The sequence below is a fragment of the Muscardinus avellanarius genome, assembly GCF_963383645.1.
Source record: "Muscardinus avellanarius genome assembly, chromosome: 4".
NCBI lineage: Eukaryota > Metazoa > Chordata > Mammalia > Rodentia > Gliridae > Muscardinus > Muscardinus avellanarius.
The window spans coordinates 48,323,122-48,341,027 of record NC_137789.1 but is presented as its reverse complement, the minus strand read 5'-3'; the positions used below and the strand labels follow the sequence as shown (position 1 = coordinate 48,341,027).

At 36.2% G+C, this 17,906-nt stretch overlaps 1 protein-coding gene across 2 annotated transcripts; it reads left to right on the top strand.

Moving 5' to 3' along the window:
* Positions 1-2,439: 2,439 nt before the first annotated feature.
* OTUD6B (OTU deubiquitinase 6B) lies at positions 2,440-17,675 on the top strand (the record flags this gene model as incomplete). 2 transcript variants are annotated; one of them, XM_080695297.1, is made up of 7 exons in its annotated part: positions 2,440-2,524; positions 3,431-3,582; positions 6,591-6,671; positions 12,041-12,353; positions 13,872-13,933; positions 16,773-16,879; positions 17,591-17,675. In XM_080695297.1, 7 exons carry the CDS (start codon positions 2,443-2,445, stop codon positions 17,673-17,675), a joined length of 882 nt encoding a protein of 293 aa, XP_080551423.1. The 2 variants fall into 2 exon arrangements, with proteins under 2 accessions (XP_080551423.1, XP_080551422.1); XM_080695296.1 differs by lacking the exon at positions 6,591-6,671 and having other exon boundaries at positions 2,443-2,524.
* Between the last annotated feature and the right edge of the window lie 231 nt (positions 17,676-17,906).

Here is a 17,906-nt window from a genome sequence, read left to right as displayed (position 1 = left end):
TATTTTCCTTTTTCTATTACTTTTTTTTGGGGGGGTGGTGGTACTGGAGGTGGAATGCAGGGCCTTTCTACCTCTGGGCTATACTCCCAGACCTATTATTTGGAAACAGGGTGTCAGTAAGTTACTGAGAGCCTCACTATGTAGCTGAGGCTGGCTTCAAACCTGTGTGATCCTCGTGTCTCAGCCTTCTAAGCTCGGGGATTACAAGCGTGCGCCACCATGCACAGCTTTCTATTACCTTTTTAAGGGTAATTTCTTATGGTCTCAAATACTACCTTCAAATAAAAAAAAGGCTCATGCTTGCAATCCCAACCTTCGGGAGGCAGAGACGGGAGGATTCGTGGACAGCCTCAGCTACTACTTACTGAGGCCCTTCACAACTCAGTGAGACCCTGTTTCAAACATAAAAAGGACTAAAAAAAAAAAAATAGGGTTGTGGGTGTAGCCCAGAGGTAGAATGACCCTAGGTCCCATCTCCAGTAAGGCAAAAAAAAAAAAAAAATCAAACTCAAACCAGATTTACAATTTTGATATCTTCTTTGTGTTAATTTTAATGCTTCTTTGCTGTTTTTCCCCTTGAATCAAAAATCTATTTTAATCCACAACTCAATGCCACATTAAATTATATGAATTACTATATGATGTAGTAACTATTCTTTTCTCAACTCAATACATAAAACAGGTTTATCCACTCTTACCCAGCTAGTATTTTGGTTCTTACATTATCAGTATTAACATATGGACAAATTTGCTACTTTTCCCTCTATAATTAAACGTAAAGGAAATAAAACAGTACCTTCCAATTTTGTCAGATTAGCATTCAAAATGGCTTTTGTTACTTTAGTTGTTCTATCCACAGTGACAAATCCTTTTATTTTAAATTTAGCTTAACATACATCTTTCCACAATTTTGCATGGCAAAATAAAATGTGTTTATTTGCCCAAGAGAATATTTGGCATTCCATTTGACAGTTTAAAACCGTATAAACTGACAATTTTAGATTCAGCTTACAAATCTACATTTGTATTATTACCGTACATATAACAATTTAGACTCAGTGCTCCTTAACTAGTTTTAATGCTTACCATAAATTTGTTCATACAATTGCTTCACTACTCTTGAGTTATTTTACTTTATGCTCTTTGATGGGTGGAGTAAATAAGCAAATTTTTCATAGAAGGTTCTTGGTTAATTCATACTTTAACTCCTGTGCATCTGAGAATGTCTTCCAGTTGCCTTCATACAGAAATAATAACTTGTCGAGGTATATTATTCTTGGTTCAAAATTATGTTTCCTTACAACTGCAGATACTGTTTGCATTCTGGCATTTAAAATTGCAAGAGAAAATTCTGAGGTTAGCTTGACTTTCGCCCCTTTATAGGGAACCGTCTCTCTCTGTCTGGACATCTAATTTCTATAAGTTTTCCTATATCCTTGCGCTTATAAAAAATCACCGGTATATGTCTAGGTATCAGTATCTTTTCATTAACTTTTTCCTTTGTAGGTAGAGTTCGCTCTTTAATTTTGTAATTTTTTCTTCAATTAATTCCTTAATTATTATTTCGTTTTTGTTATATTTTAGGTATTCGTCTTAGATGGTGGATTGTAATTCCTAGACCGTTTCACTAGATCTTTTTTTTCCCCCTGTTAATTCATTTCCCCTTATTTCTCAGCATTGCCATATTCTCTTCTTTTGCAAATAACTTCATTTTGTGGCCAATGTGGTTTACACATTTCTGGTAGCTCCTCAAATCCCTGACCCTTTCCAAATGGTCTGACATTACTTTATTATTGAGCATCGGTCTTAAAATTCCTTTCTATACCTTCTCTTTTCACCGGTGTATTTGTTTTAAGAGGAGACATTTTCTCGATTGCTTAGCTGTTCCTTTCCTTGACACCTTGAAAAGAGTAAATAGAAATTGTCATATGTTTGATGCAGCCCAAAGACTTCCACTGATGATAATTTGTGGTTTTATGAAGTGTTTCATTTCTATTCCTTAACTTTCTAACAAATCCTTCTAAGCAATGGGGGCCCAGAACTAACAGAAATCTGTAGAAGTATGGAACAAAATTAAGGAAAGCCCCAAACAGTTCCGTTACGTCATCTCTGGGCGCTTCACATCAGGGCCAATAGCCGGGCGTGCAGCTTTGCCGCTGAGGGCGCTCTAGCGTGCCAGTCGACCACCGAGTCCACACGCGACTCTTCCGTCCTCGAAGCCCCGCCCCCTCAGGGCCGGGTCGCGGCAGTGCGCATGCGTCACGCCCCATTCAACTTTCTCGGCGTTCCAGTGGCTCGGCCCAGATCCGGTGCCGCCTCGAAGGCGGGGAGAAGCCGCAGCGGCGGCCAATGGCGCCCTGGATGAGGGTTGCTGGGTGCAACGCGCCGGCCGGTCCCTGTGGCCCACATCCTCCAGGGTGTGTTCCCCGCGACCCGGTCGTCATGGAGGCTGACTTGATCGAAGAGCTTGATGAAGAGGAGCAGCTGGCGAGAAGGCATCGCAAAGAGAAGAAGGAGTTGCAAGGTGATGGGAAGGAAAGCGGGAATCTAAAATTTGTCCAGGCCCTAGGAAGGGCGCGTGGAGGGTCAGGGGCGGCTGACCTGGATCCTCCCAGACTTCTCCATCCTGCAGCCGTCCGAGGCTTCCTCTTCTTTTATTTATACATTTTTGAGGTATTGGGGATGGAACCCAGGGGCATTCTGTCTGCTAGCTACACTCCCAGCCCTGTTCTTAATTTTGAAGCAACTTCTCACTGAGTTGCAAAGGTCCTCACTAAGCACTTGGCTGAGGCTGACCGCGAACCCGGATCCGCCTTTATCAGCCTTCCTAGGATTACAAGCGTGCGCCACCACGCCTGGCTGAGGCTTCCTTTTCTGAGGCCTGTGGTGTGACCCCTACCCCGCAAAACCTGTTTGCGGGTGTCTGAAAATCCTGTAAAGCCGAGGTCTTGGACCCATCCTGGTCCCCTCCCAACTCTCTCCCCCCCCCCCCCCCCGCTTGCTTCATTTCCCCTTCCAGCCCCAGGTACTGGCACTTACCCTTAATGGATGCTTTGTCTTCATTTTCTGTGCTGGGATCGAAACCTGGGGGCTCTCACGTCCTAGGCAGGTGCTGTACCACTGACCTACACCTCATTTTGGAATGCTCAGAAGGGATACTTGAATGGTTGAAAACTTGCTTTATTTGACCCCCCCCCCCCTTTTGTGTTTTTCTCCTGCCCCACGAAGCCAAACAAACTTGGTTATATTGAGGAGGTTCGTAGGTCTGGAGCTTCATCTGGGCTCTTCTCTGTAACTGTCTATTATGTGATGACCTATTCTGTGATTACTTTTTCTTCTCCACCCCCCCCATCTCCATCTCTTTATTAATTCCTGTTTCCCATTTTCTCATATTCCTGATTTCCGATTTAATACTTTGGTGGCTTTTTAGCTAAAATTCAGAGTATGAAGAATGCGGTTCCCAAGAATGATAAAAAGAGGAGGAAGCAACTCACTGAAGATGTTGCTAAGTTGGAAAAAGAAATGGAACAGAAACACAGAGAGGAAACAGAGCAATTGAAGCTGACTTCCAAAGAGAATACGGTATGTGAAATAATGTTTGTCTTTGAGTACATTTTAAAACAACTGTCCACGTCTCTTAAACTGTGTATTTTATAAAATCATGAAGTTGGAAGTGAAATGAAGCCACTCAGTCATGCTTATATGTATCCCCTTTTATTAATATTTTTGTGACTAGGTTTACATGGCAGTGTGTTTCTGTAAGGGAGATCAGTAAGAAAAGGACACTTCTTTACTGTTTCCTTGCCCAAAAGATGAACAGATTAATAAAATATATTAGAGGCAGTTTCACCAAATGAAAGTTGGAAGACCAGATTTCTTGTCCCAGTTTGCCATTTAATAGTATTGTAACCTGGGAAACATACTTTAATCCTCCTGAGCATAAAATTATATATATATATATATATATATATATATATATATATATATATATATGAGATTTGATGACACAAATGTTTATGTCTAATCACAGGTTCTTGTAAGAAACAAATGGGACACAAATGTGAAATTATGAACAGGGTATAAATAAGTGGTATTTTACAAATGTTTCTTGGGGTATATAGGAGCATGCTATCTTCCATCATTTTAACTAGTCTTTGTCACTGTAGATAATATATGTGTGCCAAGCACTTTAAGATACTATCTGTATTTTCATCTAATCTTCAGTAACACTTTATAAAATAAGCATAGATAATTCCATGTTTGTAGTGGGAAACAGGGCTAGAAAGATTTAAGGACTTTGTGATGAAGTCATAACAGCTATTATGTACCAATCCAGTCAAAGTCAGAACTGTCTTACTCTGTCTGAATTCTGTTATAGCTTTGTATAGTAGTTTATTGCATGGGATTTCGATATGAAGGATTCTAGACTGTATAATCTCACTTTATTTTTGATGGTTAGAACATTCTTTGGTCCATGCAAAATATTATCTGTCATCTTTAAATTTTTCTTGATTCAATTTTGATTTGCTGTTGACAGGGGAAAAGAGCTTCTCTACTAATTATAATGGTCCTTTATTAAATGTAGTCTCAGTTTCTTTAACTTATCTAGCTAGTCATCAGAACCTAGCCTTCCACCAGGCGTGGTGGCACAAGCTTGTAATCCCAGAGCTTGGGAGGCTGAGATAGGAGGATCGCACAGGTTCAAAGCCAGCCTCAGCTACTTAGTGAAGCTCTCAGCAACTTAGTGAGACCCTGTTTCAAATAAAGTATAAAATAGGTCTGGGAGTATAGCCCGGAGGTAGAAAAGCCACAGGGTTCCACCCCCAGTACCACACACACACACAAAAAAAGAATCCCAGCCTTCTGCCTGACAGCACTTTACCTTCAGAAAACAAGACATGATGCTCCTTGTCACAATTGTACTCCTAGTGTCTCTCCCCTTTTCTATTACAGTTTTTTCTTCTTCTTCCTTTTTCCCTTTTTTATGGTACCAGGATTGAACCCAGAGACCTTTTTCCTCTGAGATATTTCTCTAGGCTTCTAGCCTCCCTCCTCCCAAATTTTAAACAGTATCTCACGAAGTTACTCCATGCTGGCTTCTAAACTGTAATCCTCCTATTTCAGCTTTACCCAAGCACTGTAATTACAGGTGTGCATCACTACCATGCTGAGTTTTGTTTGCTCTCTTAGGCTTTCAATTTAGAGATTTCTTTTCTAGGTTTCCAAGGACAAAAATGTTTGATTCTTAAGCTACATATTGTCCAATTATTAAAATAAAAACTTTTCTACTTTGAGCTGTTATTTTTTTCATTTTCTTTCTTTCTTTCTTTCTTTCTTTCTTTCTTTCTTTCTTTCTTTCTTTCTTTCTTTCTTTCTTTCTTTCTTTTTTTTTTTTGCAGTACTGGAAATGGAACCCAGAGGTATTCTACCTCCAAGCTACACTCCCAGCCCTATTTTTTATTCTTTATTTTGAAACAGGATCTCACCGAGTTGCAAAAGGCCTCACTAAGTAGCTGAGACTGTCGGCAAACCTCAATCCTTCTGTCTCTGCCTCAGTCTTCCTGTCTCAGCCTTCTAAATGTTGGGATTGCAAAGGTGAACCACCATGCCCTTTCTGGTTGCTATTTTTTTTCTCATTTAAATTTAACTTTTTTTTTTTAAATAAGAAATTGTGGTTTCTAAATTCTGATACCATTTTTTTAATAGTCGTCTATCTTGTTTGTTGTCAGCATGGCTGCACATTTTCAGTAAAATTGATAACCACTTTCTGACCTATTTTTCAGATTTTGATCATTTGGCACATAGCATTTAGAGGCTTCTGTCTCTGTGTCTTAAAGGTTTTGAGTTATCTTAGATTTGTATTATACTAAAAGTTAGTTTAACTTGTAGTTAGAGTAATAAAAACTTGCTACTGATCCTAATAGAAGTCTAATATTACTTAAGGAAACACATAGTAGCCATTTGAGTATTAAGATTGGTTGTAAATTAAATATGTCTTCTCCCTGTAGGAAGAAAACATCTAGGAAGATAGGAAAAAATAGGAGAAGCTCATTTGTTACTGGGTTACAAAGAAGTGCTCATCAAGTTGTAACTCATAAAAATGGAGCAGGGCTTCTGGTGCCACAGTTAAGGATATGAAGGTAGTAATGAACTAATCCATCATAGGACCTATATTTTATATACACTATCAACTTTCAGAGAAGGGAATAAAACAATGCTGAATGAATTGGCATTTCTAGGAGTAAGATATTTAGAGTAATGTAGTACACCTTCCAAGGCAGGCAGGCAGGCAGGCAGGCAGGCAGGTGGCAGGTGGCAGGGATGAGCATTATCTTTTTAGAGCTATAGGGAAGCTTTTTGGGAATCTGATTAGTTCTCCCATAAAAATAGAGAAAGGAGACAAACTATATTATATAATACAGCATCTTGGAGACACACATTCTGTTATCTAAGACAGCATCTAGTGCTATTAATCACATTTTAAATGTGTTGTTGGAAGTATTTGTGGATTTTGGTAATTTATTAATATAATGCTTTCAATAATTTAAAAGTGTTTTTCATTGATTTGTCATTTTTTTTGTTTTCTTCAGATAGATTCTGTTGCTGTTAACATTTCAAACATGGTACTTGAGAATCAGCCACCTCGGATATCAAAAGCGCAAAAGAGACGGGTATGAAAGTCATGTCCAGAGTATATAAGTTAGTGCTTTGTGCCTAATAATCAAACACAAATGATGCAGTTCCTTATCAGCGAACCAGAAAACATTTATTAGACACTTGCTATGTGCTAGAAACTAGGCTGTTTACATGAAATATGAAATCTCAGTCCTGACAGTTATCCTGGGAAGTAGGATTTCTCATCCTCGGTTTATAAAGAAAGTAGACCTAAAACAATATAAAACAAGATAGTTTGGTTTGCAGTTCTCATAGGAATACTGGGCAGAGGGTATAAAGAATTTTTTCTTTTTAACAAATCTATTACCCATACTTAGAATTCTTAGAGTGGGCCCAGGTGGTTTTGAGAACTATGTGTTTTATAAAATGTGTAATAACTGAAAATTCAGAGCAGGGAAAGTTCTTTATATTAAGTATTTAGTGGTGAGTAGAACTTGAAGGAGATGTAATTATTTTGATGGTATATTTCAAATAGGAAAACAGGATGCCTAAAAACAAATGTGAGAATGAAATATTACATTATCAAATAGAAAATGATTTGATAGTGGTGAGCTATAAGAAAACTGATTTATTGGAATCAGTAAGCCAATGAATTTAACTTTATGGGAATGAGAGTAGACAGATAAATAAATCTCTTTTCACTTTGAAAAAGGTTTAAGCCCAATCTTCTTAGTCCCAGGTATTATTTTTACTAGCACGTGATGATGTTTTCTTGGACTTAAATGCATATTTTTTAAGCTCATTTTACCTCTGATTTAGTATATAATTTAGTGGAGCATGAAGTTCAGTGTCAGATATAACATCAGACAGATGAAGTAATTTTTTTTATGGTCGTAAGGAACAAACTTAAAACCTCAGGCATGGAAATAAGTGCTCTGTAACTGAGCTCATATGAAGTTTTAAGTTTACTTATTGTTGTGATGTTGTATAAGATTCTTCTTTAAGCTTCAGTTTCACATATTTAATAGAGGGGAAAATAATACCTATTTCATAGGTTTATTGTAAATATAAAATAATGTCCTGTTGCCAGAACCCTTAGGTCTGGAGAACTAATGAGTCAACAAAGGATAGTCTTTTATTTTGTTAAATTTGGTATGATATATGTCTTAAAAAAATAAAATCTAACAGCAATGTCTTTTTGTTTGAAAGTTAAGTTGCAAGTAGTCAAACATCTCTCATATTTGTATAGAATTTTATTCTCAAGCAACTGTTTGTGAATTGCAAGAGTTATGGCATTTAGATCTCATGCCATCTTGGAGGCTATTTAGCTATAGTTAAACTTCTTGTAATGATACCACAGTTGTCATCTAGCTTTTGTATAGATCAAAAACAAAAGTAAGGATTTTTGTGTGCCAGTAGCATAGCAATATGTTTGGGATTTCTACTTCCTAGTTCACACATTTCATAGTAGCTTGCTTAATTCTATAAGACATAAGGCTACAACTCCTTTGTTTTCTTTATTCAAACCCTACCTGGACCCTGGGGCAACAAAAGAAACAAAAATAAACTCCCTTACTTTTTCTTAAAAATGTTCTTACTTTTATCTTAACTGAAGTTAATATCTTTTTCAGCTATACTCTTAAAACATTTAGTATCTTTTATAGCTGGCTACTTAACCATTTTGGAGGAAAAATAATGCCCAGGTTGTTTTGTTTTGTTTTGTTTTGTTTTGTTTTGTTTTGTTTTGTTTTGTGGTACCAGGAATGGAACCCAGGGGCTTTCTACCTCTGGGCTACACTCCCAGACCTTTTTTATATTTTACTTGGAAAGAGGATCTCACTAAGTTGCTGAGAGCCTCACTAAGTAGCTGAGGCTGAACCTGTGCAATTCTCCTATCTCAGCCTCACAAGTACTGGGATTACATGCCCAGGTTTTTTTTTTTTTTTTTTTTTTTTTTAATTAATGAGGTTCTGGAACAAAAACCAATGGTAAAGCAGCCAGCTATAAAAGATACTGTTTTAAGAGTATAGCTGAAAAAGATATTAACTTCAGTTAGAATAAAAGTAACAACATTTTTAAGAAAAAGTAAGGGAGTTTGTTTATTTCATTGCCCCAGGGTCCAGGGAGGGTTTGTATAAAAGTTTGTAATACTTAAGAAAATGGAACCTGAAATGAAGGTTTACAATTAGTTTAGTAGATTATTGGGATCCTTTTTTTTTTTTTGGCCAAAGCATCAGAGAATAAATAGCCAGTTAATAGTGTTTATTTTTAAAAAAGATACAACACTCTGGAAGAAAACATGGCAAAACTTTATGAAGATTTATTGCAAGAATATTTTAACATACATATATTGTTTTTATTTTAGAAAGGCATACTAATTAATGTTTTATTTAAGTCAGTGAACTTAAGCTTTTTGGTGTGGTGGAAAGAATTCAAAGTAAAAATTGGATGAATTGGGCTCTAAAAATATGAAATTTGAGAGCTGGAATGAGATCTTGTTCAATTTTCTTTATTTTACAAATGGGAAAGATGAGACCCAGGTTATTCAATAGCATACTGAAAGTTTGATACAAACCCAGGACTAGTGCCCTTCTCTTAAGGTTCCTTGAGGTTTTTTTTTTTTTTTTTTTTTTTTTTTTTTTTTTTTTTTCCGCTGTGTTACTGAATCTAAGTGATTCTAGTTTAACCAACAATATAGTGAGTTCCATGCTATTTTTTTATATTCATTTTTATTAGACTTTATTGGTCCCATTCTATCTCTATTTTTATTAATGTAGAAACTAAAGTGCCTAATGCTAGTAGGAAACTGTACACTGCAGAAAAAGAATCCAATGTATTTTCCACCCACTGTACTGAAAAGGAAATTTAACCGGTAACACCGAAGCAAAGCACGAGGGGAAAAATGAAGTACTTAGAATGAGTATTTCAGAGACTTGCCCTATTTTGCAGATAGAATAAAGCTCCACTCTTCCAGTAAAAAGTACGTGACACCATTAACTCCAGCTCCCGTCTGCCCCAACTTCTGTTCTGGTTCAGGTGCCTGGACAGAAGGAAGTCCCTGTGTTGTCCTTGGTCCCTGCTCTGCTCTAACCAGCTGTCTGGCCTTTGGAAATCTTTCTGCTGTTTCCTCAGAAGAGGAAAATGAGGGGTTTTGGATTAGATGATGTCGAAGGTGCTTATTCTTGCTCTCCCCTCTGAAACTGTTCAGTCTTTTATAAAGCAACAGTGCCACCTTGTGTTTTAAGATTTTATGCCTCTGTGATCCATAGTTGTAGATAGGCAATGAAATAAATTTTTTCAAGTTACTTCCTTGCTGGTTAAACTTGGTGGTGGTGGGGGGGATCCTAAACAGGCTTATGTTTTATTTCAGAGATTACTGATTTTGATTCAGATAAATTAGAAATCACATCAAGATCATATGATGTGGCACTTAACTGGCAGGCAGAACAAGTATGTGGCAGTGAATGTCATTTGAATTTGCTTTCCAATTCATTTCTTCTGCCTCAAAAGGAGTTAGGTTTAAGGAGGAAAGTCTACCTTTTCCACTTTTGATTTACTAATGCCTTCACTGTAGTGGACTAATAATATCAAGATTCGTAAAATTTAGTTTAACTTTTTATTTGTTGTTATTTGTTTGTTTTGGTGGTACTGGGGTTCCTGGAAACCCTTCTACCTCTGGGCTACACTCCCAGACCTATTTTATACTTTTTTTTTTTTTTTTTGAAACAGGGTCTCTTAAGCCAGCGCGCTGCTTCGAACCTGCGTGATCCCCGTGTCTCTGCCTCCCAAGCGGGGGGGATTACAAGCGTGCGCCACCATGCCTGGCTAGTTTAACTGTTTTTATCCCCTTAATTGAAAAGTAGTTTCCTCCTTGAGTGTACAAATAAAAGTATTTACAGTAGAGAATTAGAAATATACAGAAAAGCACACAGTCTTACACATTAAAATATGTTCTATAGTTCTATAATTCTATAATTCAGAAAATGCACAAATGTTTTGTGTATTTATTTCTAGTTTTTTATAATGCTTTGTAAGCATAAACTTAATATATATTAACTACGTTTCTGTCTTGTTACCTTCACTCTGACCTCTTGACACTTATCTTGGTCTTTCAGCTGTTTTTTAGCCTTGAAACCTAATGCTCTCTGGCTTGTGATCCTTACTAGTGTAGCTGTTAGGAATCTTCTCCAACTGTCACACTCCACTCAGTGTCACAAGTCTCTCATTGACCTCACCTGGCCCCTTTCTTGCATAGGTTGTCATCGTAAGATGTTCGGAAGAGGAAAGTATAGCATGTAATGTATGATACCAATTTTGTTATACATTTTCTGCAAGTGTAACATTTATTAAAATTTATAGAAAAACAATCTGTAAGGATACACAGCAAACCTCTAGAGAGAGCACTAGGATGTCAGTGTACTTAAGGGGGGACTTTAGTCTGTAATATTTTTAATTTTTTGTAAAGAAGAATTTTTTAATCTATTACTTTATTAAATATGTATTTAGGTATTTACACATTTTTAAAAGCTAGATTAAAAATCTACTTTTACCTTTAAAGCTTAAGCATTTGAATATTCACTGGTAGAATATTAAAGCATAGTGGAATGATAAGAGGTTTGGATTAATCTGTGATTAAATATGATAGTGTGTTTTGAGGTCTAGGGCAAGTTCATTTTAAGACAGTACTTTGAAATCAGCAAGTATAGCTTTTTGAAATTAACAGTGTAGGTTTTTGTTTTGGCATGTAGTTTTAAAATAAATTTTATAAGAAAATTTCATATACAATGGGCGTGGTGGCACATGCTTATAATCTAGCAGTTGGGAGGCTGAGACAGAAGGAGCGCAGGTGCACAACCAGCCTCAGCTACCTAGTGAGGCCATCTGCAACTTAGTGAGATTCTGTTTCAAAAAATAAAGATAGGCCAGGCGTGGTGAAGCATTTTTGTAATCCCCGTGCTTGGGAAGCGGAGACAGGAGGATCACACAGGTTCGAAGTCAGCCTCGCTGGCTTAAGAGACTGTTTCCAAATAAAAATATAAAATAAGTCTGGGAGTGTAGCCCGGAGGTAGAAGGGTTCCATCCCCAGTACCACCAAAAAAAAAGAATAAAAAGTACAGTGCCCTTAGGTTCAATCCCTAGTACCAAAAAAAAAAAAAAAGATTTCATATATAAGAAATCTTTGTTATATCCCAATACAGAGGTAGGTGTTGGGAACCCACAGATCAGATAAGTAAAATATTTTGCCCTCAAAGGAGTTTATAATGTTGTAAATTCTATAAGCAGTGACATGATTGATATGATAATAACTTGTGGGAGAAGGGAGAAAAAGGGCAAAGAGTTTTGAGAATCCTCTGACTCCATCTCCTATGTAAGTGAGAATCAGTCCTAAGTACTATAAATTGACTTTTCTATATTCTCATCTTAGGAAAAGAAAGCTGCATTGGAAAAGGAACGCGAAGAAAGGATAGCTGAAGCTGAAATCGAAAATTTATCTGGAGCCAGACATGTAGAAAGTGAAAAACTTGCTCAAATATTGGCCACCCGAGAGTTGGAAATTAAACAGATTCCATCTGATGGTCACTGTATGTATAGAGCCATTGAGGACCAGTTGAAAGAACAGGACTGTGCTCTGACTGTCGCTGCCTTAAGAAGTCAAACTGCTGAATATATGCAAAGTCATGTGGAAGACTTTCTGCCATTTTTAACAAATCCCAATTCAGGAAATATGTATACTCCAGGTAATTTACTTATTTTTTTAACAATTTTTTTATTGAACATAAATAGTATACATTTAAACTATATTTGGTGCCCCCCCCCCCCGCCTCCGTTTTCCCTTCCCCCCTCCCACCAATGGATGTCCAGGTTAACCATGTCATATTCATAATTTTACACATGTTCAGATGTAGACCCTCATTAATCAAGATCAGCCTTCCTCCTCTCCTATCTTTCCATTCAAACTTTGCTGATATTTCCCCTCCATTATCTGGGGTCCCACTGGTATCCTCTGTGTTTCCTAGTTTGGGCATATTAGAGGAAACATATGTACCTTCTCCTTCTGTGCTTGGCTGATCTCACTTAACATAATGTTCTCCAGGGCTTTCCATCTTCTTGCAAATGATATAATTTTGTTCTTCTTTATGGCTGAATAGAATTTACTTATTTTTAATTGTGTTTTATTAGTGGTTATGGTTGTGTTAAAATAAAGTGCCTCTGCCAGGCATGCGCGTGGCACATGCCTATAATCCCAGTACTTTAGAGACTTACAGACAGGAGGATTACAGGTTCAAGGCCAGCCTCAGCAACTTAGCAAGATAGTATTCTAAAATAAAAATATAAAAAGGGCTGAGGGTGTGGCTCACAGGTGGAAAAATCCTAGATTCAATTCCTATCACTATAAATACATACATACATACATATGTACATACATACATACATACATACATACATAGATTGCAGTGCTACTTGTAGGAGCATAAAAAAAAATCCATGTAGCCCTTATGAGACAAAAAAGAAAACACAAAATTTAGGCAGAATTACATTTTTTTTATATTACATAAAAGTAGACATAGGGTTAATCATTTTTTAAAAAAGCATGGTGTGTTTTTATTTAACAAAATTGAGCATACAGGAAGGTGAGCTTTGACCAGTTTCTAGAAGTATATATGTATAAGGTTTTAAGACCATGAGTAGAGAACAATTATGAAAACTTAATTTTATTCTATACTTTGAGAATTTATGGTTTCTGTATGATGTAATCAGGAAGATTAGTATTTGAACAAAATTTGATTTTATAGAAACAAATGAGTTAATCTGTTTTATTCTCTATGATACTTTTGATAACCAATATATTTATAGGAAGGTAAAAAATACGCACCTTAGCCAGACACAGTGGTACACACCTGTAATGCAGCTCCTTGGGAGGTTGAGGCAGGAGGATCACAAGTTTGAGGCCAGCCTTGTCAGCTTAACCAGATTCTTCCTTAAAGGCATTAGATGAAAAGAGAAGTAGGTGTGTTTTGTACATCTCTGAGCATTGGGTGGAGGGAAAGAAGCGGGAATGCGTTGTTTTGCTCTTGGGTGGAATGGTGGTGAAAAGATGGGATGAGTTAAATTTGGATGCAGGAAGTAGATTAAACTCTGGAGGAGAGAATGTCCATAACTGGTATTTTAATCAGAAATTGTAGGAGTTGTAAAGTGAGACCTTATAACATGAGGTATGAAAATTATTGTGTTGTATTCTGTTCTGATTTTTGCAGAAGAGTTTGGGAAGTACTGTGACGATATTGTAAACACGGCTGCATGGGGAGGTCAGCTTGAGGTAAGCTTGTAGTTCTTCATAGTGATGTTGGTTGCTAAATTATTTCTCAATCCCTTCAGTAATTTTCAGGTACTTTTTAGCTTATGTCAATTACTCTTGGAAGATTCCTTTAGGTACTTCCCATTTCTCTACTGACAAACAGAGCTAACCTCCTTATGTCTTTGATTACCTTGAGTAAGTGAAGCACTGTTTCATTTTCAGTAGCTCAGTGTTGGATCTGTGTATCAGAAAAGCTGGGAAAATGGTGTTTTATTTGTGATGCTGCTACAGCCACTATATTTAATACTCTAGACTTATAAAAATGAAGATTTTACTCAAGTAAAATTTACCATACTGGTCAGCTGATAAAAATCACTATTAGAAAAGTAACTTCTCAAGCCGGGCATGGTGGTGCACGTTTATGATCCCAGCACTTGGAAGGCTGAGACAGGAGGATTGCACAGATTTGAAGCCAGCCTCAGCTACTAAGTGAGGCTCTCAGCAACTTAGTGAGACCCTGTTTCCAAATAAAATATAAAATAGGTCTGGGAGTATAGTCCACAGGTAGAAAGCCCCTGGGTTCCATCCCCAGTCCCCAGTTCCACACACACACACACACACACAAAGCCCCTTTACATCAAAAATAGAACATGATGTTTTTATGAAAAATTACAGGCCAACTGTTAGCACAATACATCTATTAACAGTTGTGTCTTGAATTCCTGATAGTGACATATTTACTTGGAAGCCATAGTTCATACATTAAAATTGACTTGGAAAGAAACTATATGTTCAATTACTTGTTAGGGTGTTTTAAAGATTTCTTTTTAACTCTGATTCTTAAAAAAAATTTTATTGTTAACTTTATTTCATTATAACAAAATAAAAGACCTAAGTGGACCCAGCAGTGATGAGGCAGTGATGTATTGAGAAAGAGGATAAGAAGGCAAGTCTGAGGTTCAAGTTCTGACTTGAAACAAATGTTTCTCCAAAATCTTTTTCTTAGAAGTGCTGTATTTATACCTCTCCACTAGAGGGAACTGTGTCCATTAGTTTCATGTGCCTTTCTTGAGTCTTAGAAACTAAGGAAATTTTCATAGTAGTATTGAGACTACATTAGGAATAAAGATGCTTGAACTTTCTTATTATAAGGATCACAAATTAATGAGTATTGGATGTCTAATCAACTCTTTTAATTTAGAAAAACTTTTAAAAACATCCTTTGAAGCATATTTACTCAAGAATTGCTTGTCTGGATTCATTTGAAATAAAAGTTGCTTTTTCACAGTGGGATAAAGAAAAAGAAATTCTTTATTATTTCTGAAGAGTTACAGGGAATGTTAGGGTTTTCAGAGCTTCCCTGGTATCCTCTGTTCGTATTAAGTTTTTTGAAAATGTTATTTTAATTATAAGAGAAATGTGTTCTAAAGGAACATGTATAAGATAGAGTATGGGATTATATTTGCCACCAAGGAGTATAGAATCCTTTTCATATATTCCTGAAATAATTTCTAGCATTTTTTCTAAACCTCCTAAAAGGCTTATGTTCCTAAAGGAATGTTCTGGTAAAGGGGCAAATACATAGATTTAGGATACTATGATTGAAGACTAGTCATGATTAATTTATGAACTTGGGTTCTAGATTCAGACTTCCTTGGTTTAACATATAGGTCATTTAGTTTATTAATGTTTAACTTTGGCGAGTATCTTAACCTTGCTTTGCCTCACTTGTTAAGTCTTTAAAATAACACTAGAGCTTGGCATGGTGGTACCTACCTGTAATCTCAATATTTGGGAGTTTTAGTTAGCCATAGCAGCTTATCAAGGCCCTGTTTCAATAAAAAATAAAATAGGGCTAGGAGTGTAGAACATTTTTTAGTTCAATTTCTTGCACCAGAAAACACAAACAAAAATTATCACTAGTAACCATCCCATAAAGTTATTGTGAGAATTGAATCATTTAATACACAAGTGTTTGTGAGAGTGCTTGGTCATAGTAAGTCTACAAAATGTTAGCATTAATTTCATTGGTAATTATTCTTAGGCTTTAAGTCCTAATTTTATGTTTTATGTTATGAAATTAAAATTTTATAAGTACATGAGACAGGAATTTCTGATTAGGGCAGTAAAATTTAGAAACACTTTATTTTACTCTTAACTTGAAAATTAATAGAACAATGGTTCTCAACACTGGTTGTATATTATAATCATCTGAAAAGTTTTAAAAAACCTTTTTTGGCCTGTGCGGTCCTCTACCCCCACCCAATTGTCCACTGTTATTGATTTGGTCTGTTGCTTAAGCATTGGTATTTTAAAAACCTTATTATGGAAGTGGTCAAGTGTATTTAAAAGTGGAGAGACTGGTATAATAAACTCAAACTACCCACCATATCACTTTGACATTGATCGTTTTATTTTTAAAAAGATTAAATTTTTTATTGTAGTGCTGAACTCAGGGTCATTCTACCACTGAACTGACCTCCAGCCCTATTTTATTTTTTATTTTGAAATCGTGTCTGTTAAGTTACCATATGCTGGCCTTGAAGTTGTGATTCTTCTTTCTCAGCCTCAGAAGTACTGGGATTACAGGCATGTGCTTTGGTGCCTGGCAACATTGACATTTCTATACAGTTGTGTAGCCAGAACTTGAGGAACCTCTGTTTCTGATTTAATAAGCATTAGGTATATTTATTTACTCCGCAGATACTTATTTATCCACACGTGCAGGCTCATGGTATGGCTCATGGTATACCATCTTTGCTCTGACTGTTTTCCCTTTTTATATGTAGTACTTTAGTGGTTTATGATTAGAATAAATTTGCAGTTTTATTTTTCTTACTAATCTATTTTTCCCCTTTAGCTAAGAGCTCTGTCTCATATTTTACAAACACCAATTGAGATAATACAGGCAGATTCTCCTCCTATTTTAGTTGGCGAAGAATATTCCAAAAAACCACTAATGCTTGTGTAAGTACCTAAAAGTTTTTAGTTTTATTTTTCATAGTGAATACAAAGAAAATGTTTAAGTTTTGTAGGTATAAGTTGTACATGTTGATTAATCACACATTTACTTTTGTTAAAGGCATGTATAACACTAGAAAGCATTGTCCACATAGAGGGTTTCGATAACTGTTTAAATCTGTAGAGACTTATTTTTGTGTGTGAGTTAAAATCACTTTTAAAGGTTGCAAAGTTTTAGGGCTAGTTTCTATGTTGCCTTGGTTTGACATGAATGATGCTAAGAACTTCAATATATGTCAAAGCTGGACTACTCAGGTTGCCTGTTTATTTCCTAGAGTTATTTTTCTTCATATTGTGATAACATTAGGCATGATCGAGAAATCTTTGAAGTACAGCATGGCAGATTTATTCTTAGCTTTCATGTTTATTAGCTAAGCTTACTAATGTAGTCAATAATGGCTTGGATTTAGGTGAGAACTTAAGCTTATGAGCACTTAGCATCTCAGCCTTCCCATTTTCTCTCTGGTGATCCAATCACTTGCTGACTGCTAATACTTGTCAAATGGTGTTGAACTCTTAATTAATACATTCATGTAGTCTGCTGAATGATATCCCTGTGGACTGAGTCATTCAAAGTGCTTGGTTTTATATACATAATAAGCATTTATATATAATTACTTTCATCAGAACTACTCATTTCTTCTTTTTTTATTTCAGATACATGAGACATGCATATGGCTTAGGAGAACATTATAATTCTGTTACACGGTTGGTGAACACAGCTACTGAAAATTGCAGCTAGTTTACAAAATGGTACACAATTATATTTTAGTACATTGTGCGATTTGAATATTCCTACCAAGTGCTAGATTGTTCTAAATGCTACTGAAAAACACAACTACCTTAAATCAGTTTTATAAATAAGCTTACTACCAGGCATTTTAGAAATATATCAGAGATAAAGTTTAATCAGTGTCCTTTTAGCTGTATTTTTAAAAATTATAAGTCCATTGCAGAGAGCATCATTCACAGA